This window comes from Anolis sagrei, unplaced genomic scaffold (assembly GCF_037176765.1).
Source record: "Anolis sagrei isolate rAnoSag1 unplaced genomic scaffold, rAnoSag1.mat MAT_SCAFFOLD_29, whole genome shotgun sequence".
Taxonomy (NCBI): Eukaryota; Metazoa; Chordata; class Lepidosauria; order Squamata; family Dactyloidae; genus Anolis; species Anolis sagrei.
This window is the reverse complement of record NW_027118841.1, coordinates 569-21510: the sequence shown is the minus strand read 5'-3', so window position 1 is coordinate 21510 and position 20942 is coordinate 569. Positions and strand designations below refer to the sequence as shown.

The window sequence follows — 20942 nt, the reverse complement described above, 5'->3', positions numbered from 1 at the left end:
TAAACTTGCCCACGAAGGACAGGCAGTTGTCTTCAATAACTGTTTCTTTACTTTAAGGAAAATCCCTTTTTAACTTCTCCCAGGCTGACTGTAATTTAACCCTTACTGATGTGGGCTCCACTACCGGGTCGAACTGCTTCTCGAACGTCAAGGGGACCTACCAGTAAAGGCTTAGATGTTCTCCAGCTGGAGTTCTTTGGTCTTTAGGGCTGTTTCCCTGGAAATCTTTGGAGACTCTTAAGACTTTTCCACCCCCCCCCCCCCCGGAAAGTCTTGATGCTCTTAAGGCTGTTTTCCCCCGGAAAGTCTTAAGGGTTGAAGCTTTTGTACAGGGGAAGCTTGCACATGTCCTGTACATTAGCTTACCTTGCTGAGACTAACTAAAAATGGCTCCCTTCCCTTCCCAATTGCCCTGAGCAAGGGACGGGACAAAAACTTAACGATGATGGACAGGTGACTTGCCCTATGACTGCAACCAAAGGAAGCCACCCTTCTGCAGAGTCCCCGAAACCTTGGACTGCAAGCAAACACTCGATACAAAGCAAATAAAGTTGGAGCTCCTGGTACAGCCGTACCAGAACTATTATTATTATTATTATTATTATTATTATTATTATTGACATCATCATCATCAAGCCTCGAAGAGAGGCAGATAAGAAGAAACAATTTTTATATTATTATCATATATTATTATTAGATTAAAAATAATTTATTTTTATAATAATGATAATAATATATTATTATTAGAGAAAATATTATTATTATTATTATTATTGGCATCATCATCATAAAGCCTTGAAGAGAGGCAGATAAAAAGAAATAATAATTTTGTATTATTATCATTATTATTATCATTATTAATAATGATGATGATAATAATATATTATAAGAGAAAATAATAATATATTATTATTAATGGCATCATCATCATCAAGCCTTGAAAAGAGGCAGATAAAAAGAAACAATTTTTATATTATTATCATATATTATTATTAGATTAAAATAATTTATTTTATAATAATGATAATAATAATATATAATTAGAGAAAATAATAATAATAATAATAATAATATATTATTATTATTATTATTATTATTATTGGCATCATCATCATAAAGCCTTGAAGAGAGGCAGGTAAGAAGAAATAATTTTTATATTATTATCATATATTATTATTAGATTAAAATAATTTATTTTTATAATAATGATAATAATAATATATTATTAGAGAAAATATTATTATTATTACTATTATTATTATTATTATTATTGGCATCATCATCATCAAGCTTTGAAGAGAGGCAGGTAAAAAGAAATAATAGTTTTGTATTATTATTATTATTATTATTATTAGAATAAAATAATTTATTTTTATAATAATGATAATAATAATAATATATTATTAGAGAAAATAATAATAATAATAATAATAATAATAATAATATATTATTATTATTATTATTATTATTATTATTGGCATCATCATCATCAAGCCTTGAAGAGAGGCAGATAAAAAGAAATAATAATTTTATATTGTTATTATTATTATTATTATTATAAAATTATTTTTATAATATTAAAATAGAGGGAGGGCCCAAGTTGGCCCAGGCCTGCTTGAAATGAATGAGTGAGAGAAAATGAGGCCTGTGCCTTTAATCAGCGAAGCCCCGCCTCCTCTGGAGACGCCATCTTGGGTAAGGGCATTCTGCGAGACTCGAAGCCAGGCAATTCTGGCCGTGCCCTCACTCAAAATGGCCGCCGCAAGCACTTCGGAGACGGGCGGCAGGCGACTGAGGGAAGAAAAAAAAATGGCACCTGCCCGTGCTGAAGATGGCGCCGCTGCAGTCGCCCTTCCTGAACGCTGATTGGAGGGGAGGGAGGCGGGATCTGCGCTGTGATTGGATGGGAGAGAAAGCACCCGGAAGCGTGCCTCTGAGCGTGGAATCCACGTGGGTGGGAGGCACTTTCCTGAACTGGGGGAAACGGGGCAGCCATGGAGAAGGAGAAGAAGGTGAGGGGAGTCCCTATGGGAGTTGTCTGTGGGAGTTGCAGTCCCAAGGAGGGTCACTGCCATTGTCCTGTTTGGTGTGGCTGGGTAGGGGATTCTGGGCATTGTAGTTTGACAAAGGGCCATTCTTCCTGGCTATCTTGTTTTGCTGGGTGGGGGATTGTGGGCATTGTAGTCCAAAAGAGCGACTTTCCCAAGGGATTATGGGCATTGGGAGAGTGTTTGTGGGTAGGGGATTCTGGGAATTGTAGTCTACATAGTATACTGCAGAATGTGTGTTTCTGGGTAGGGGGTTCTGGGCATTGTGGTTTGACAAAGGGCCATTCTTCCTGGCTAGCTTGTTTTGCTGGGTGGGGGATTATGGGCATTGTAGTCCAAAAGAGTAACTCTCCCAAGGGATTATGGGCACTGGCAGAGTAACTCTCCCAATGTAAGTTGTGTGTGTTTCTGGATAGGGGATTCTGGAAATTGTAGTCTACATAGTATATTGCTGAATGTGAGAGAATGGGGATTGCAGCCCAGAAGGCTGTGTAAGGGATGCTGGGAGTGGCAATGCAAGGAAAGCAACTCTTCCTATCTGTCTTGTGAATTGCTAGATGGGGGATGGTGGGAATTGTAATCCAAAAGAGTAGCTGTTCCTGTATAATCATATATAGAAACAATAACATAGTAATATAATAATACTAATATATACTTGAACTTTTAATATAGTACAATATATTATAATAATACTAATAGTATACTATAATTGAGGGATATTATATGTATTGCGGCATAATAATTCAGTACAATATAATCTATAATAGTTACATATTACAGTAGAGTAGTATAGTACAATATAATCATATACAATACTAATATTGTATTGTCGAAGGCTTTCATGGCTGGAATCACTCAGTTCTTGTGGGTTTTTTCGGGCTATATGGCCATGTTCTAGAGGCAGGAGAAATGCCTCTAGAACATGGCCATATAGCCCAAAAAAACCCACAAGAACTGAATACTAATATTGTGCTATGCTCATAATATAATATAGAATCCTAGAGTTGGAAGAGACCTGGTGGGCCCTCATCCAGTCCATCCCCATTCCACCAAGATGCAGGAAAATTGCATTCAAAGCATCCCTGACAGATGGCCCGCCAGCCTCAGTTTCAAAGCTTCCAAAGAAGGAGCCTCCGCCACACTCTGGAGGCTTTGAAACAGAGGCTGGATGGCCATCTGTCGGGAGTGCTTTGAATGCGACTTTCCAGCTTCTTGGCGGAATGGGATTGGACTGGATTGCCATATGTATTATATGGCTATATATATATATATAATATTTATAATAATATTGTAATGTAATACAATATAATACTAATAGAGTTGAGTCGTTCAGCAGTGGAACTCTCTGCCCTGGAGTGTGGTGGAAGCTCCTTCTTTGGAGGTTTTTAAACAGAGGCTGGATGGCCATCTGTCAGGGGTGCTTTGAATGCAGTATTCCTGCTTCTTGGCAGAATGGGGTTGGACTGGATGAAGGCCCAGGAGGTCTCTTCCAACTCTAGGATTCTATGAGTCTTACCCAACTTTCGCTCACCCAGCGTTCTGTATTATCCAACACAGTCTGCCTCCCGCCGGATCCACAGCTGTTTCTCTAGGAAGTCGGTGTTTGCAATACGTTGTGATGTTTTGGTGCTAAATTTGTAAATACAGCAATTACTACACAACGTTACTGAGTATTGAACTGCTTTTCTGTCGATTTCTTGTAAAACATGATGTTTTGGTGCTTAATTTGTATTCTCCAACATTTTATCTTAAACACTCTATAACGCATCTGCCTGGTCCCTGGGGACCCACTAATACTTCATGGAGGTTGTTTTCCTGCTTCTCTTGACCCGCTTTCCCTCCCTTTCCCCCTAGAAGAAGCCCCTCCAGAGATATTGGGAGGCCGGAGCGGAGGCGGTCAGCGACCCAAAGGCCATTAAGCCCCAGAAGGAAGATGGGAGGCCGAAGAAGAAAAGGATGCCGAGGGACGGAGACCAGGTCCAGCCGGAGGGCATCTCTGGGGTAAGAGCGGGGGAGGGAATGCGGTTCTACTAGTACGTGTTCTCTCTTGCAATCAGTCAAGTGTATAGAACAAATGGACGCAGCATCGTACATCATACATCACTCTGGAATGCAAGAGGTGTGGACTAGTACTGATAACAGACAGTTTGTGTGCTTGCGATGTTACGATCGGATGGGAAAGAAGCAAGTTTACGATGTGCTGAGTGTTAAGTAGCTTCTAATGTATATCGCTGTAAAATAAAGTAGTTTATAGCGTAAGGTGGCTGTGATCGATCTGTTTCCTGCCTTGCTGTGCGGCCGATGCCACTGACAATCAGCGTATAAGAGTCCTCCATTGTGGCCATATCTGTACATGTATGTATGTACCAAACTTTGAGAGCAGCCTTCTCAGACCAATTTGGGCAAGTGACATCAAAACCATGTCATCAGTGTTGAAGCTGTTTGCAATTTATAATGTAGATTTCAAAGTATGTATGTATGTATGTTTAAAATGTAGTAGCTATGTGCCGAGTGTATTCCTGTGTGGAAAGAGTTAACTGAACCATGGAGGGAATGGCATTCCTAGAGAGGTCATAAATCAAGTGTATATAATAATAATAATAACAACAACAACAAATGGACACAGCGTCGTGCGTCGTACATCCTACGTCACTCTGGAATGTAAGAGGTGTGGACTAGTGCTGATAACAGACAGTTCATGTGTTTGCGATATTACGATCGGACGATAAAGAAGCAAGTTTATGATGTGCTGAGTGTTAAGTAGCATCTAATGTATAGCGCTGTGAAATAAAGTAGTTTATAGCCTAAGGTGGCTGTGATCGATCTGTTTCCTGCGTTGCTGTGCGGCCGATGCCACTGACAATCAGCATATACGAGAACAGGAATTTTCTTGGGAAAATCATATCATTCAAATATAGATTGGACAATATGGTCTAAGCCAGGCATAGGCAAACTTTGGTCCCCCCAAGTGTTTTGGACTGCAACTCCCACCGTTCCTCATAGCCTCAGGCCCCTTCCTTAAGCGGCTGAGGGGAAAAGGAAAGGGCCTGAGGCTGTGAGGAATGGTGGGAGTTGTAGTCCAAAACACCTGGAGGGCCGAAGCTTGCCCGTGTGTTGTCTAAGCATTGAATAAACCAAACTAAACATGTCTGTCTTTTCCGTTGCAGAAGGTGGACCCCTTTCCCGGCCCAGCGGCCATCCCTCCAGAGAAGGTGGAAAAGTTCAAGCGCGGGACCAAGCAGGTCAGGCTCCTTGCCCCCCTCCCCGAAAACCTTGACCTTTGGCCTTTGACCTCCCTCTGACCCCCGCCCCCTCTTTTCTCCTCCCGCGCAGGGTCCGGTGCGGGACCGTCGGCTGAAGCGCAGGCTGACCTCTCAGGAGGAGAAGGCCCAGTCGGCCGCCAAGCAAGCCGCTCGGATGGAGCTCCTCCTCTTAGAGGAACCCGGGTAAAGGAGGAGTATAGTAGTAGTAGTAGTATCTATATGACCAGGCGTCCCCTACCACACGTTGCTGTGGCCCAGCCTGCGTATGTGTTTTATGTGTGTGTATATTTGTGTATATATATGTGTGTTTGTGTGTATTTGAGTCCCCCTCGGGGGTTGAGAAGGGCAGGGTAGAAGTATACGAAATAAATAAATAAATAAGTGTGTGTGTGTGTGTGTGTTGGGTGAGTGGGTTTATATATGTGTGTATATATTTGTATATTTGTGTGTTTATATGTTTACATGCATATTGTGCATATGTGTGTGCTTGTCTATATGTATATTTGTGTGTATATATATGTGTGTGTGTATTTGTGTATGTGTGTTTTCATATGTGTGTGTGTGTATATATATATATATCTGTGTATTTGTGTGTTTATATGTGTGTTTGTGTATATATATGTGTGTGTGTGGGGGGGTGTATATATGTGCATATATATATTTGTGTATTTGTGTGTTTATATGTTTACATGCATATTGTGCATATGTGTGTGCTTGTCTATATGCATATTTGTGTGTATGTGTGTGTGTATTCGCGTATATATGTGTCTTTGCATATATATATGTGTGTGTGTATGTGTGTATATATTTGTGTATTTGCGTGTATATATGTTTGTGTGTGTGTGTGTGGGTGGGTGTATATATGTGTGTATATATTTGTGTATTTGTGTGTTTATATGTTTACATGCATATTTGTGTGTATATGTGTGTGCTTTATATGCATATTTGTGTGTATATATGTGTGTGTATTTGTGTGTGTATATTTGTGTATATATATGTGTGTGTATATATGTGTATATATATGTGTGTAGGCATGTGTGCATGTGTATATGTATATGTGTGTATATACATTCCCAGATATTCTTTGTGACCTAATGCTTCCACGCAAAACCTCACAAGAAATGGGACATGTAGTCCAAAGGCTGTCCCCAGGTATACTACATGTCACCCCCTCTCAATTTTTGCAGATTCCTGGAGGGCGACGAGGGGGAGGACACGTGCACCATCTCGCAGGCGGACATTGCGGAGGCCGTGGACCTGGCCGCCGGAGCCAAGGTGGGGGCGGGCGGAGGGGTCCCTGGGGGCCCCCCATGGAGGGGAGGGGAGGGGGGCTTCCCTTTGGGGACCCCCCCTCCTTCCTGACTCCCTCCTCTTCTTCTTCCGAAACAGCGCTTTGAGCTGAAGCTGGACCAGTTTGGGCCCTACCGGCTGAGCTACACGCGCAACGGCAGGTGAGTGGGCCACCGAGGTCCGGCATGGGCCAACTTGGGCCCTCCCTTCCTTCTTTCCTTCCTTCCTTCCTTCCTTCCTTCCTTCCTTCCTTCCTTCTTTCTTTCCTTCCTTCTTTCCTTCCTTCCTTCTTTCCTTCTTTCTTTCCTTCCTTCTTTCCTTCCTTCCTTCTTTCCTTCCTTCCTTCCTTCCTTCCTTCCTTCTTTCCTTCCTTCTTTCCTTCCTTCCTTCCTTCCTTCCTTCTTTCCTTCCTTCCTTCCTTCCTTCCTTCCTTCCTTCCTTCTTTCCTTCCTTCTTTCCTTCCTTCCTTCCTTCTTTCCTTCCTTCCTTCCTTCCTTCCTTCCTTCCTTCCTTCCCTCCTTCTTTCCTTCCTTCCTTCCTTCTTTCCTTCCTTCTTTCCTTCCTTCCATCCTTCCTTCTTTCCTTCCTTCCTTCCTTCCTTCCTTCCTTCCTTCCTTCCTTCCTTCCTTCTTTCCTTCCCTCCTTCATTCTTTCCTTCCTTCCTTCCTTCATTCTTTCCTTCTTTCCTTCCTTCCTTCCTTCCTTCTTTCCTTCCTTCCTTTTTTCCTTCCTTCCTTCCTTCTTTCCTTCCTTCCTTCCTTCCTTCCTTCCTTCTTTCCTTCCTTCTTTCCTTTCCTGAAGTCCAAAACACCTGGAGGGAGGGCCCAAGTTGGCCCAAGTCTTTCTGATTCCGTGTCATGTCCCTTTGGCCTGACACGTTAGCGATGCCACGCCAAGCCTTCCCACGCTCTCTCTCTCTCCCGCCCGCAGGCACCTCCTCCTGGGGGGCCGCAGGGGCCACGTGGCCACCCTCGACTGGCAGACCAAGGCTCTGATGTGCGAGATCAACGTCATGGAGACCCTCACCGACGTCACGTGAGTCGCACGGGAAAAACATGGGAGCCGACCGCCAATCGATGGTGGGGCAAGATGGCCGACGTCTTGGGGTGACCGGGCCTCCTCCCGCCTACTCACCCCCCAACCTCTTCTCCCCCTCTTGGCTCCTCTTCCCCACTTCCCCCCTTCTTCCCCTACTTTCTTCCTTTCTCTTTTTTTCCTCTTTCCCTTCTTTTTTCTTCCTCCCTCTCTCCTCTACACACCCCTCTCTTCCGTTTTCCTCCTGCCCTATTTCATTCCTTCCTCTCCCCGATTCCATTCTTCCTTCATCCCTTTCCCTAATGCAACTTCCCCATCTCTCTTCCTTCCTTCCTCCTTTGCTTTCCTTCATATACCTTCCTCCCTCTTTCTTTTCTTTTCTTTTCCTTCTCTTCCTTTGTCTTCTCTTCTTGCTCTGGCTTCCCTTCTTTTGTCCTTTCTTTCTTCCTCTCATTTCTCTTCCTTTGTTTCCCTTCTATTCTGTCCCATTCCTTCATACCATTTCCTCATTCTCTTCCTTCCTTCCTTTCTCTCTTGCCATTTCTTCCTTCCATCCCTCCTTTTTCCTTCCTTCCTCTCCCCATTTCCTTCCTCTCCCTCACCTTCCTTCCTCCTTCCTTCCCTTCTTCCTCTACCCACTTCATCCCTGCCTCTTTTCTTCTTTCCTCTTCCCACTTCCTTCCATCCCTCCATTTATTCCTTCCCTCCTTTTCCTTTCATTCCTTTGTTCCTTTCTCCCCGTGTCTTCCCTCCTTCCTTCCTTCCTTCCTTCCTTCCTTCCTCTCTTCCCACTTCCTTCCTTCCTCATTCCTTCCCTCCTTTTCCCTTCATTCCTTCCTTTCTCCCCATTTCTTCCCTCCCTTCCTCCTTCCTTTCTTCCTTCCTTCCTCTCTTCCCACTTCCTTCCTTCCTCATTCCTTCCCTCCTTCCCTTCTTCCTCTCCCCACTTCCTTTCTCCCTCTTTTCTTCTTTCCTCTCCCCACTTCCTTCCTTCCTTCCATCCCTCCCTTTATTCCTTCCCTCCCTTTGTTCCTTCCTTCCATCCCTTCCTTCCCTCCTTTTCCCATCATTCCTTCCTTCCTTCCTTTCTCCCCACTTCTTCCCTCCCCCCTTCCCTTCCTCCTTCATTACTTTCTTCCTTTCTCCCCTCCTTCCTCTCCCCAATTTCTCCCCCCTCTCTCCCTTCTTTCTTCTTTTCGCTCCCCACTTCCCTTCCTCCCTCCCTCCCTCCCTCCTTCCTTTCTTCCTTCCCTTCTTCCTCTCCCCACTTCTTTCGATCCCTCCCTTCGTTCCTTCGCTCCTCCCTCCCTCTTTCCATCCGTCCCTTCTCTCCTTTTCTCTTTATTAATTCCTCCTTCCTTCGCCCACTTCCTCCTTCCCTCCACTTCCTTTCCCCACTTCCTCCCTTCCCCCTTGGCGCAGGTGGCTGCACTCGGAGTCCCTCTTTGCGGCCTCGCAGGGGCGCTGGCTCTACGTCTACGACAGCCAAGGCATCGAGCTGCACTGCCTCAAGCGCTTCCACCGCGTCCAGCGCATGGAATTCCTGCCCTTCCACTTCCTCCTGGCCACCGCCGTGAGTGACCCGCAAGAGGGGACGGCAGGGGGGGGGGTCACGGGGGGGGGGGGAAGCGTCACCTTTCCCTGCCTGAGCTTCCCCCTCCCTTCCTGCTTTGGGCACGCAGAGCGACTCGGGCTTCCTGCAGTACCTGGACGTGTCGGTGGGCCAGGAGGTGTCCTGCATCCTCACCAAGGGGGGCCGGCTGGGGGTCATGGCCCAGAACCCCTCCAACGCCATCGTCCACCTCGGGCACAGCAACGGTGAGTCCAGCGGGGGGGGGGGGGGAGGAAATGCCCCTCCCAGGGAAAGAAGGAGGAGAAGAAGAAGGGAGGAGGGAATGAATGGAAGAGGAAAGAAGAAGAGAGAAAGAGGAAAGGGGAGAAGGAGCGAGAGAAGGAAAGGAGGAGGAAACAGGAGGGGAAGAGAAAGCGGAGAAAGGAGAAAAAGGTGAAGGGAGAAGGAAAAGAAGAAAGTGGAGAGTGGAGACAAGAAAAGAAAGACAAGAAGGTAAAGGGAGAGAGAAGGAAATAAAGGAGGGAAGGAAAGAAGGACAGGGAAAGAGGAAAGGGGAGAAGTGAGGGAGAGAAGGAAAGGAGGAGGAAACAGGAAGGGAAGGTGGAGGAAGGAGAAAAAGATGAAGGAAAGGAAGAAAATGGAGGGTGGGGACAAGAAAAGAGAAACAAGAAGGAAAAGAGAGAGGGGAGAGAAGGAAATAAAGGAGGGAAGGAATGAAGGAGAGGGTAAGGGGAGAAGGTGAGTCCAGGGAGGGAGGCCCATGCAGCACCTCTGGAAATACCCCACCCAGGGTGCCAGGCAGTCCAAGCCAGGCAAAGAAGAAGGAGAAGAAGAAAGAGAGAGGAGAGAATGAATGGAAGAGGAAAGAAGGGGGAAGAGAGAGGAAAGGGGAGAAGGAGGGAGAGAAGGAAAGGAGGAGGAAACAGGAGGGGAAGAGAAAGCGGAGAAAGGAGAAAAAGGTGAAGGGAGAAGGAAAAGAAGAAAGTGGAGAGTGGAGACAAGAAAAGAAAGACAAGAAGGAAAAGAGAGAGAGAGGAGAGAAGGAAATAAAGGAGGGAAGGAAAGAAGGAGAGGGAAAGAGGAGAGGGGAGAAGGAAGGGAGGAAAAAGGAGAAGAGAAGGAAATAAAGGAGGGAAGGAAAGATGAGAGAAAAAGAGGAAAGGGGAGAAGGAAAGAAGGAGAAGAGAAGTAAAGGAGAAAAGGAAAGAAGAGGGGAAAAGAAGGAGAGGCCCTTTCCCTCCCAAAACGCATTCATCCTGCAGTGCAGACGCGCCCTTTGAGGTGTTGTCCTGAGGAAATGGACTCTTGTCCTGCCTCGTCCTTTTGAGCCTCCTCGCAGAGAGAAGAAGCAGGGCATAAAGGGTAAGAAGAGTCCCCATGAACTGGGAGAAATCCACTTTAGGATCGCCAGCTCATTCTCTCCTTCTTTCTCTTCACCCTTCCCCTCCCCTCCTTCTGTTCTTCTTCTTTCCCTCCCCTTCTTCTTCTCTCCACCCTTTCCTCTTTTCCCTTTCTTTTTCTGTTCTTCTTCTCTCTCTTACTTTCCCTCTTGCTTCCTTTTGTTTCCTTTTCCTCTTCCCTTCTTTCCTTCACTACTCTCTTTTCCTCTCTCCGTCTTTTCCCTCCATTTCCCTTTCTCTCTTCTTCCTCCTCCTCCTCCTCCTTCTCTCCTTTCTCTCTCTGTCCTTCCTACCTTTTCTTCACCCTTCTTTACCTCTCTCCTTATTTCCCTCTCCTTTTCTTTTCTTTATCTTCTTTTCCTCTTCCCTTCTTTCCTTCCCTTCTCTTTCTTTTCCTCCCTTTTTATTCTCTCATCTCCTTCTGCTCTTCTTCCCTTTCTTTCCCTTCTCTCCCTCTCTCTCTCCACATCTTTATTCCACCATTCTTTTCTCTCTCCTGTTCTTCTTCTCTCCTGTTCTTCTTCTCCTTTCCATCTCTTCACCCTCCTCCTCTCCTCCTCTTCTCTCCTCCTCTCTTCAGGGACGGTGACCCTCTGGAGCCCCAACGTGAAGGAGCCCTTGGCCCGCATCCTCTGCCACCGCTCGGCCGTCCGTGCCCTGGCCGTTGACCCCTCCGGAACGTGAGTCGGGGGGGGGGCAGAATGGGGGGGGTCAGTGCAGAGGGAGCACGTGGTCACATGACCCTCACCTGTGGGGGCTCGCCCCCCCTTCCCCTCCCCCCCCCTGCAGGTACATGGCAACGTCCGGGGTGGACCGTAAGCTGCACGTGTACGACCTGCGCTCCTTTGGGCGGCTGCACTCGCTGCTGCTCCCTTCTGCGGCCGCCGGGCAGCTGGACTTCAGCCAGAGGGGACTCCTGGGGGCCGCCTGCCAGGACGTCGTCCAGGTGAGACCGCCCCGCCCGGGGAAGCCCCGCCCACAAAGGGCCCTGGCCTTCCAAGGCGCCACCCCACACTCCCGGCCTTTCATGACCGGCCTCCCTGGCACTGTGCTCAGGAGATGGGGGGCACCTCACAGCTCTTCCCGGGAGACAGGCTGCAACCCTCCTCCTCCTCCTGCTCTTCCTCTTCCTCCCTCTTTCTCCTTCTTCACCTCCTTCCTCCTGCTCTTTCTCTACCTTCTTCCTCTTCCTCCTGCTATTCCTCCACCTTCTCCTTCCTCTTCCTTTTCCTTCACTTTCTCCTTTCTCTGCATCCTCTGCATCCTCTTTCTTTCTTCACCTCCTTCCTCTTCCTCCTGCCCTTCCTTCACGTTCTGTTTTCTCTTCCTCCTGCTCTTCCCCCCGCTTCTTCTTCCTTCTACTCTTCCTCTACCTTCTCCTTTCTCTTCCTTTCCCTTCACATTCTCCTTTCTCTTCCTCCTGCTCTTTCTCCTTCCACTTACTCTTCCTCCACCTTCTTCCCCTTCCTCCTGCTCTTCCTCTACCTTCTCCTTCATCTTCCTCTTATTTCACCTTCTCCTTTTTCTTCCTCTGCATCCTCTTTCTTTCTTCACCTCCTTCCTCTTCCTCCACTTTCTCCTTCCTGTTCCTCCTGCTCTTCCTCTGCCTTCTTCTCCTTCTTCTCCCCCCTGCTTCCTCTGCCTTCTCCTTCCTCTTCCTCCTACTCTTCCTCTTCCTTCCGCTCACAAGGAAGGTTCCTTGGACACACATTTCTTCACCTACTTCCTCTTCCTCCTGCTCTTCCTCTACCTTCTCCTTCCTCTTCCTCCTGCTTTTCCTCCACCACCTTCTTCCACTTCCTCTTGATCTTGGTCTTCCTTCATTTTCCTCTTTCTTCACCTCCTTTCTCTTCCTCCTGCCCTTCCTCCACATTCTGTTTTCTCTTCCCTTCTTCCTCTTCCTCCCGTTCTTCCTCTACCTCCTCCTTTCTCTTTCTTCTACTCTTGCTTCCTCTCCCTCTTTTTTTCACTTCCTTCCTCCTGCCCTTCCTCTACCTTCTGCTTCCTCTTCCTCCCCAGGTGTACAAGGACATCCTGCTGGGCCCGCCCTCCAAGCCTTACCTGTGCCACGCCTTGCCCCGCCCGGCCCACGCCCTCCGCTTCTGCCCCTTCGAGGACGTCCTCGGGGTCGGCCACCAAGACGGATTCGCCAGCCTCCTGGTGCCAGGTAAACAGGAAGAGGCGGGACTGTGGCAAGGGGGCGGGGCTTGGGAGGTGGGGTGCAAGAGGATTCAGGGACAGGGGACCCCAGAGATCATCCATCTGGACCTCTTGCCTCTCAGTCCAGGAGGGAGGGATGGGGGAAGAAGAAGAAGAAGGGGGGCACAGGGCCCCATTTTTGGTGGCCCCCCTGCAATTCCCCCCTTTGTTTTCCAGGAGCCGGGGAGCCCAACTTTGACGCCTTGGAGAGCAACCCCTTCCGGAGCAAGAAGCAGCGGCAGGAATGGGAGGTCAAGGCCCTCCTGGAGAAGGTGGGGGCCCTTCCGTGGGCAGTGGGTCAAGGCCTTTGCAGCCCCCCCCCCCGCCTCTCCTTTACTCCCTTGTTATCATTCCTCTCAAAGCTGCCGCTTGCACCCAAGCCGTGGTCCTCTCTTGAACCCGGGTCTGTCCCGCGGCCATTGTAGTGACGCTGTTGCCAATGCTGACTTTCCCTTTCCGGCGGCTCCTTTGGGGCCTTGGGAGGTGAAGGGTCACTGCTGCCCCTCTTTCCCCCCACAGATCCCCTTTGAGCTCATCTCTATGGACTCGGGCCAGCTGGGGACGGTGGACGCCATCTCCATGGAGCAGCGGCAGAAGGAGCGCGTCGAGAGGCTGGTGAGCGCGGAGGAGGAGGAGGAGGAGGCCCAACACGGGGGGGGAGGCAAGGGTCACTCTTGGTGCAATTCCCCCCTCCATAGGGAGCAGTGAGGGGGGTGGGATGGATGGCCCCTGGGGACCCCTTCTGCTCTTCCTTCCCCTGAGCCTCCATTGCTCTCCATCCCCCAAACGCAGGGCTTTGACCCCGAGGCCAAAGAGGGTTTCCGCCCACGGAAGAGGATGAAGGGGCGCGACTCGGCCGCCCACCGGCTCCGGAGGAAGAAGAAGGTGGCCGCCGAGGAGCACCGGGTGAGCACACCATAACACAACAGCAACAACAACCACACTTCTCAAACAACAACACCATTCCTCCCCCCCCCCCCCCCCAAGGGATATTAGGAGTACAGTAGAGTCTCGCTTATCCGACATAACCTGGCCGGCAGAATGTTGGATAATGAAAATGTCGGATAATAGAGTTTCATAGAATCCTAGAATCCAAGAGTTGGGAGAGACCTCCTGGGCTATCATCCAGTCCAACCCCATTCTGCCAAGAAGCAGGAATATTGCATTCAAAGCACCCCTGACAGATGGCCATCCAGCCTCTGTTTCAAAGCTTCCAAAGAAGGAGCCTCCACCACACTCCCTCCGGGGCAGAGAGTTCCACTGCTGAACGGCTCTCACAGTCAGGAAGTTCTTCCTCATGTTCAGATCATAGAATCCTAGAATCAAAGAGTTGGGAGAGACCTCCTGGGCCACCATCCAGTCCAACCCCATTCTGCCAAGAAGCAGGAATATTGCATTCAAATCACCCCTGACAGATGGCCATCCAGCCTCTGCTTCAAAGCTTCCAAAGAAGGAGCCTCCACACTCCACAAGGGGCAGAGAGTTCCACGGCTAAACGGCTCTCACAGTCAGGAAGTTCTTCCTAATGTTCAGATGGAATCTCCTCTCTTGTAGTTTGAAGCCATTGTTCCATTGCGTCCTAGTCTCCAGGGAAGCAGAAAACAAGCTTGCTCCCTCCTCCTCCCTGTGGCTTCCTCTCACATATTTATACTTGGCCCCCATCATATCTCCTCTCAGCCTTCTCTTCTTCAGGCTAAACATGCCCAGCTCCTTAAGCCGCTCCTCATAGGGCTTGTTCTCCAGACCCTTGATCCTTTGAGTCGCCCTCCTCTGGACACATTCCAGCTTAGAGTCAATATCTCTCTTGAATTGTGGTGCCCAGAATTGGACACAATATTCCAGGTAAAGTGGTCTAACCAAAGCAGAATAGAGCATGGGGAGCAGGACTTCCCTGGACCTAGACACTAGGCTCCTCTTGATTTAGGCCAAAATCCCATTGGCTTTTTTTGCCGCCACATCACATTCCTGGCTCATGTTTAACTTGTTGTCCACGAGGACTCCAAGATCTTTTTCACAAGTCCTGCCAGGCCTCGCCCCCCGTTCTGTAGCTTTGCATTTCATTTTTTTCTGCCAAAGTGGAGTATCTTGCATTTGTCACTGTTGAACTTCATTTTGTTAGTTTTGGCTCTTCATCTCTCTAATCTGTGGAGATGGTTTTTGAATCCTGCTCCTGTCCCCTGGACTATTGGCTCTCCCTCCCCATTTGGTGTCGTCTGCAAACTTGATGATCATGCCTTCTGTTTCCCATCCGACATGATTTTTATTTATTTATTTACCCCATTTCTACCCACCTTCTCACCCCCGATGCTGGACACTTAGGACACTCACCACAGGGACCCCAAAGGTTAAGGCTTTGGGGCTGGAGCGGGCCGGCAGGAAGTGCCCAGGGGATGCGGAAGAGGAGCATCCGTGGAAATCACAAAGGGAAGGAGGGAGGGAGCTTCCTTTCTGCTTCCCTGGAGACTAGGACGCAATGGAGCCATGGCTTCAAACTACAAGAGAGGAGATTCCATCTGAACATGAGGAAGAACTTCCTGACTGTGAGAGCCGTTCAGCAGTGGAACTCTCTGCCCCGGAGGGAGTGTGGTGGAGGCTCCTTCTTTGGAAGCTTTTAAACAGAGGATGAATGGCCATCTGTCAGGGGTGATTTGAATGCAATATTCCTGCTTCTTGGCAGAATGGGGGTGGACTGGATGATTGCCCAGGAGGTCTCTTCCAACTCTTTGATTCTAGGATTCTATGAGGGCGCTTCCGCTTCCGGCCATGCCTCGTTCCCCCCCTCCTCTTCCTCCTCGTCTTGCCTTTTCCACTTACTGGGAATGAAGAGAGAGTCGGGGAAATGCACCCCTCGAATTGGAGGGGGAAAAGGTGGGCATCGCAGAAGAGCGTCGGAGAAGACGGAATGTCGGATAAGCAAGACTCTCCTGGGTTATATATTACACGTAATGTTACTAATAATATTGCAGAATAGTGACAATACGGTAACATATAATACTGTGTTGTGCTCATAATACAATATATTGTGTCTATATAAATAACAATGTAATGTTCATTTGTGGGATTAACATAACTCAAAAACCACTGGGCGAATTGACACCAAACAGCGAGTAGATATATAGGTACCACTTTTAGCGGGGAGGTCATAGAATCATAGAATCCAAGAGTTGGGAGAGACCTCCTGGGCCATCCAGTCCAACCCCATTCTGCCAAGAAGCAGGAATATTGCATTCAAATCACCCCTGACAGATGGCCATCCAGCCTCTGTTTCAAAGCTTCCAAAGAAGGAGCCTCCACCACACTCCCTCCGGGGCAGAGAGTTCCACTGCTGAACAGCTCTCCGTCAGGAAGTTCTTCCTCATGTTCAGATGGAATCTCCTTTCTTGTAGTTTGAAGCCATCGTTCCTTGTCCTAATCGTTTTATGCTTTAGCCTTGTGGACCTTTTCCCTACAGGTGTTGGCTATTTGTTTGAATTCTTCTTTGGTGATTTCTCCCTTTTTCCACTTCTTATGCATGTCCTCCTCTTCCTCCTCCTGCGTCCTAGTCTCCAGGGAAGCAGAATCATAGAATCATAGAATCATAGAATCAAAGAGTTGGAAGAGACCTCATGGGCCATCCAGTCCAACCCCCTGCCAAGCAGCAGGAATATTGCATTCAAATCACCCCTGACAGATGGCCATCCAGCCTCTGCTTAAAAGCTTCCAAAGAAGGAGCCTCCACCACACTCCGGGGCAGAGAGTTCCACTGCTGAACGGCTCTCACAGTCAGGAAGTTCTTCCTAATGTTCAGATGGAATCTCCCATGGAGGAGGAAGCTTGCTCCCTCCTCCATGTGGCTTCCTCTCACATATTGATCCATGGCCCTCATCATATCTCCTCTCAGCCTTCTCTTCTTCAGGCTAAACATGCCCAGCTCTTTAAGCCTCTCCTCATAGGGCTTGTTCTCCAGACCCTTGATCTGCTCCCTCCTTCCTGTGGCTTCCTCTCACATATTCCTCTTCCATCGAGCCATTCAGCAGTGGAACTCTCTGCCCCGGAGTGTGGTGGAGGCTCCTTCTTTGGAAGCTTTTAAGTAGAGGCTGGATGGCCATTTGTCAGGGGTGATTTGAATGCAATATTCCTGCTTCTTGGCAGAATGGGGGTGGACTGGATGGCCCAGGAGGTCTCTTCCAACTCTTTGATTCTATGATTCTATGATTTATCCATGGCTATCATATCCCCTCTCAGGCTTCTCTTTTTCAAGCTAAACATGCCCAGCTCCTTAAGCCGCTCCTCACAGGGCTTGTTCTCCAGCCCTTTTATCATTTTAGTCGCTCTCCTCTGGACACATTCCAGCTTAGAGTCAATATCTCTCTTGAATTGGTAATACAGGTGCTCTTGCGGGCATTGATTGGAGGAAAGCTCCTCAGCGTGGAAGAGGGAGCAACAGCCCCCCCTCTGGCCGGAGTTGAGCACAGCCTCCAAGAGGCTGGAAATAGGAGGGGGAAAACTGCCTTTACTTGTGTTGTGTGTCCTTGTTAGTGGTCTAATCAGCCGTATGTGCGTTCTGTAAGCTGCTCTGAGTCCCCTTCAGGGTGAGAAGGTCAGGGTATCAATACTGCAAATACTGTAATATCAGGATGTATTTGGGCATACTCTGAAACCATCTTGAGCATGAAGAGACATTTCTTGCCTTGCAAGAAATCCCCCCCCCCCCAAAAATACATTGGCATTTATTTATTTACTTTTTGCATATGATATGGGGGTGGGAGTAACTGATGACACTCTTGATGTTAGCTAGATAGACACAGTTCTAGTGAGGAATAGTTTGGATGGATTTTCCTTTGAAAGTGCCTTAAACTCGAGTGAATGGGATAATATGTTATACTTACTTTGTCCAAGTTGCTGTCTACATACAGATCTAGACATGTTCCAGTATTTCTGAACGTATATTTCCTGATTATATATGAGATTGTGTCAAATCATTAATTTAAAATATTTAAGAAAAAGAAAGAAAGAAAGAAATAGGATACAAATGTTATATAGTATGTTAATTCACAAGGTTAATCTCAAAAAGGATTAATATGTAAAAGAAAACAATCCTCATGGTGGTGGGAACTATAAATGTGGTGTATGTATTAAAATAAACATATATAATTAACATATATATAAATGAAGAGGAAGCATTAGTGAGCACTCTCTGTGTTCGTCCACTTAACCAATTACAGAGGTGGGTCTGGAATTGGTTAAGTGGACGAACACAGAGAGTGCTCACCAATGCTTCCTCTTCATCTTGGAAAGAAGTGACAAGTGGAGTGCCACAAGCAGGGTTCCGTCCTGGGCCCGGTCCTGATCAGGATCTTCATTCATGACTTAGATGAAAGGCCAGAAGGCAGGATCATCAAGTTTGCAGACAGGACCAAATGGGGAGGGAGAGCCAAGACTCCAGAGGACAGGAGCAGGATTCAAAGGGATCTTGACAGATTAGAGAGATGAATGGCCAAAACTAACACAATGAAGTTCAACAGTGACAAATGCAAGATACTCCACTTTGGCAGGAAAAATGAAATGCAAAGAGACAGAATGGGGGACGAGCCCTGGCTCGAGAGCAGGACGTGTGAAAAAGATCTTGGAGTCCACATGGGGAGGAAGTTGAACATGAGCCAGGAATGTGATGTGGCGGCAAAAAAAGCCAATGGGATTTTGGCCTGCATCAAGAGGAGCCTAGTGTCTAGATCTAGGGAAGTCATGCTCCCCATGCTCTATTCTATTTTGGTTAGACCACACGTGGAATATTGTGTCCAATTCTGGGCACCACAATTCAAGAGAGATATTGACAAGCTGGAATGTGTCCAGAGGAAGAGGGCGACTAAAATGATCAAGGGTCTGGAGAACAAGCCCTATGAGGAGTGGCTTAAGGAGCTGGGCATGTTTAGCTTGAAGAAGAGAAGGCTGAGAGGAGATATAGCCATGTAGAGATATGTGAGAGGAAGCCACAGGGAGGAGGAGGGAGCAAGCTTGTTTTCTGCTTCCCTGGAGACTAGGACGCAATGGAACAATGGCTTCAAACTACAAGAGAGGAGATTCCACCTGAACACGAGGAAGAACTTCCTGGCTGTGAGAGCCGTTCAGCAGTGGAACTCTCTGCCCCGGAGGGAGTGTGGTGGAGGCTCCTTCTTTGGAGGCTTTTAAACAGAGGCTGGGTGGCCATCTGTCAGGGGTGATTTGAATGCAATATTCCTGCTTCTTGGCAGAATGGGGTTGGACTGGATGGCCCAGGAGGTCTCTTCCAACTCTTTGATTCTAGGATTCTATGAATTTTTTTAAAAAAGATCAAAAAAGATACTGCAAATAAGTAAATAACGATTTCCCCGTTGGCTCCTGTGTTTCCCCTTTGACCCCTTCCCCCAAATGCCCCCCCTCTTGTCCCCCAAATAGGCCGCCATCCGGAAAAGTATAGCCGAGAAGGAAGCGACAGCCGCCAAGGCCCAAGCGCAGCGGACGGAGAAGGAAGGGAAGGGGGGCAAGGGGGGGCCCTCCTCCCAGAAAGGCCTGCGGTCAGCGCTGGACCGGTTCCAGAAGTAGCCCCCCCCCCCCCCCCGCCTTTCGTGGGAAGGAAATCCCGATACGCAAAATAAGGAAGACCAACGTTGCCCCCCGTGGGGGTGAAAAGGGGAACCCCAATGCCCCCCCCAAAGGACACCTTGATGTTTCCTTGAAGGGATAAGAACACCCCCAGCCCCCCTTGTTCTTCTTCAGCCTAACCCCCCCCCCCTTTGAATATTTTGTTAAAATAAAACAAAACCTGTGTGTTCGTTGGCTTGGTTTCATGATCGGTCATTCGGAGAAGAAAGGATCGGAATCGGCAGGTATTGGACTGTGGCCTCTTGACCTCCTTTGTGCTGCCTTTTCCCTCTCTGCTCCGTTGTCCGGCCTTGCTTTAATGTTTTGGATTTGCTTTGAATTGTATTTGTTCTGCTCTTGTGTTGTTGAGGCCTCGGCCTTTGTAAGCCGCATCGAGTCCTTTGGGAGATGCTAGGTTAATAATAATAATAATAATAATAATAATAATAATAATAATGGGCTGGGATCCCTTTGGAATTGCGAATGTTCCCTTGCTACTTCGCGGTTCGCTTATCGCAGACTCGCTGTTTCGGGGTTTGTTTGTTTTTTTAAGTATTTTAGTAGCGAGGGAACAGTGAGGATTGAGGAGGCGTGGTGGGGCCCAGGTGGCAACAAGGAGGAGGAAGAGGAAGGTAAGGAAGGTGAGGGGGCCTCCCTACTTCGCAGAACTTCACTTATCGTGGGTGGTCCTGGAACCTAACACCCGGGATAAGTGAGGGTCCATTGTATTCCTGTGCTGCCTCTTTGCCTCTTTTGTGCTGCCTTTCTCCTGCTCCGTTATGCAACCCAAAGAGACTGGGATCCCTTTGGAATAGCCAGAAACAGTGTTCCCTTGCTACCTCGCGGTTCACCTATCGCAGACTCGCTGTTTCGGGGTTTTTTGTTGTTCATTCGTTCAATCATTTCTGACTCTTCGTGACTTCATGGACCAGTCCACACCAGAGCTCCTTGTCAGCCGTCACCACCCCCAGGGCCTCCTTCAAGGTCAATCCAGTCACTGCAAGGATGCCATCCATCTTGCCCTTGGTCGGCCCCTCTTCCTTTTGCCTTCCACTTTCCCCAGCATCATTCCCTTCTCTAGGCTTTCCTGTCTCCTCATGATGTGGCCAAAGGACTTCCACTTTGTCCCTAGTCTCCTTCCCTCCAATGAGCTTTAGTCGGGCTTTCTTTCCTGGAGGATGGACTGGTTGGACCTTCTCGCGGTCCAAGGCACTCTCAGAACTTTCCTCCAACAACACCACAGCTCAGAAGCATCTCTCTTCCTTCACTCAGCCTTCCCTCAGGTCCAGCTCTCACATCCGTAGGTAACTTCAGGGAAGACCATGGCTTGGACTAGGCAATGGCTCTTGGTTGCCCGTCTGATGTCTCTACTCTTCACTCTTTGATCGAGATGGGTCCTTGCTCTCCTTGAAACCTGCTTCTTAGCGCACACTGAAGCCAAGAGCACAGCCCTGTCAACCACCTCCACCAAGTCTGGCCTCCTTAATGAGAGCATTCAATACTCCGCCCCCCCCCCCAACTTGGTTGCTTCACT

The 20942-nt window shown here is 48.1% G+C and overlaps 1 protein-coding gene across 2 annotated transcripts; it reads left to right on the top strand.

Annotated features, from left to right (window-relative positions):
• Positions 1–1911: 1911 nt before the first annotated feature.
• On the top strand, positions 1912–19569 carry WDR46 (WD repeat domain 46). 2 transcript variants are annotated; one of them, XM_060760593.2, is made up of 16 exons: positions 1912–2012; positions 3906–4049; positions 5216–5290; positions 5382–5494; positions 6499–6586; positions 6701–6762; positions 7532–7636; positions 9059–9209; positions 9319–9454; positions 11190–11289; positions 11399–11555; positions 12629–12776; positions 12986–13080; positions 13328–13423; positions 13601–13714; positions 19223–19569. In XM_060760593.2, exons 1-16 carry the CDS (start codon positions 1995–1997, stop codon positions 19367–19369), a joined length of 1749 nt encoding a protein of 582 aa, XP_060616576.2. In that variant the 5' UTR covers positions 1912–1994; the 3' UTR covers positions 19370–19569. The 2 variants fall into 2 exon arrangements, with proteins under 2 accessions (XP_060616576.2, XP_060616575.2); XM_060760592.2 differs by having other exon boundaries at positions 3903–4049; positions 19223–19568.
• The last annotated feature ends 1373 nt before the right edge of the window (positions 19570–20942 follow it).

Excerpts from the sequence above, each read along its gene's own strand:
- WDR46 (XM_060760592.2), top strand. Across the intron at positions 11,290-11,398 it reads GCCGTTGACCCCTCCGGAAC|GTACATGGCAACGTCCGGGG; the intron begins GTGAGTCGGGGG and ends CCCCCCCTGCAG. Across the intron at positions 12,777-12,985 it reads CGCCAGCCTCCTGGTGCCAG|GAGCCGGGGAGCCCAACTTT; the intron begins GTAAACAGGAAG and ends TTTGTTTTCCAG.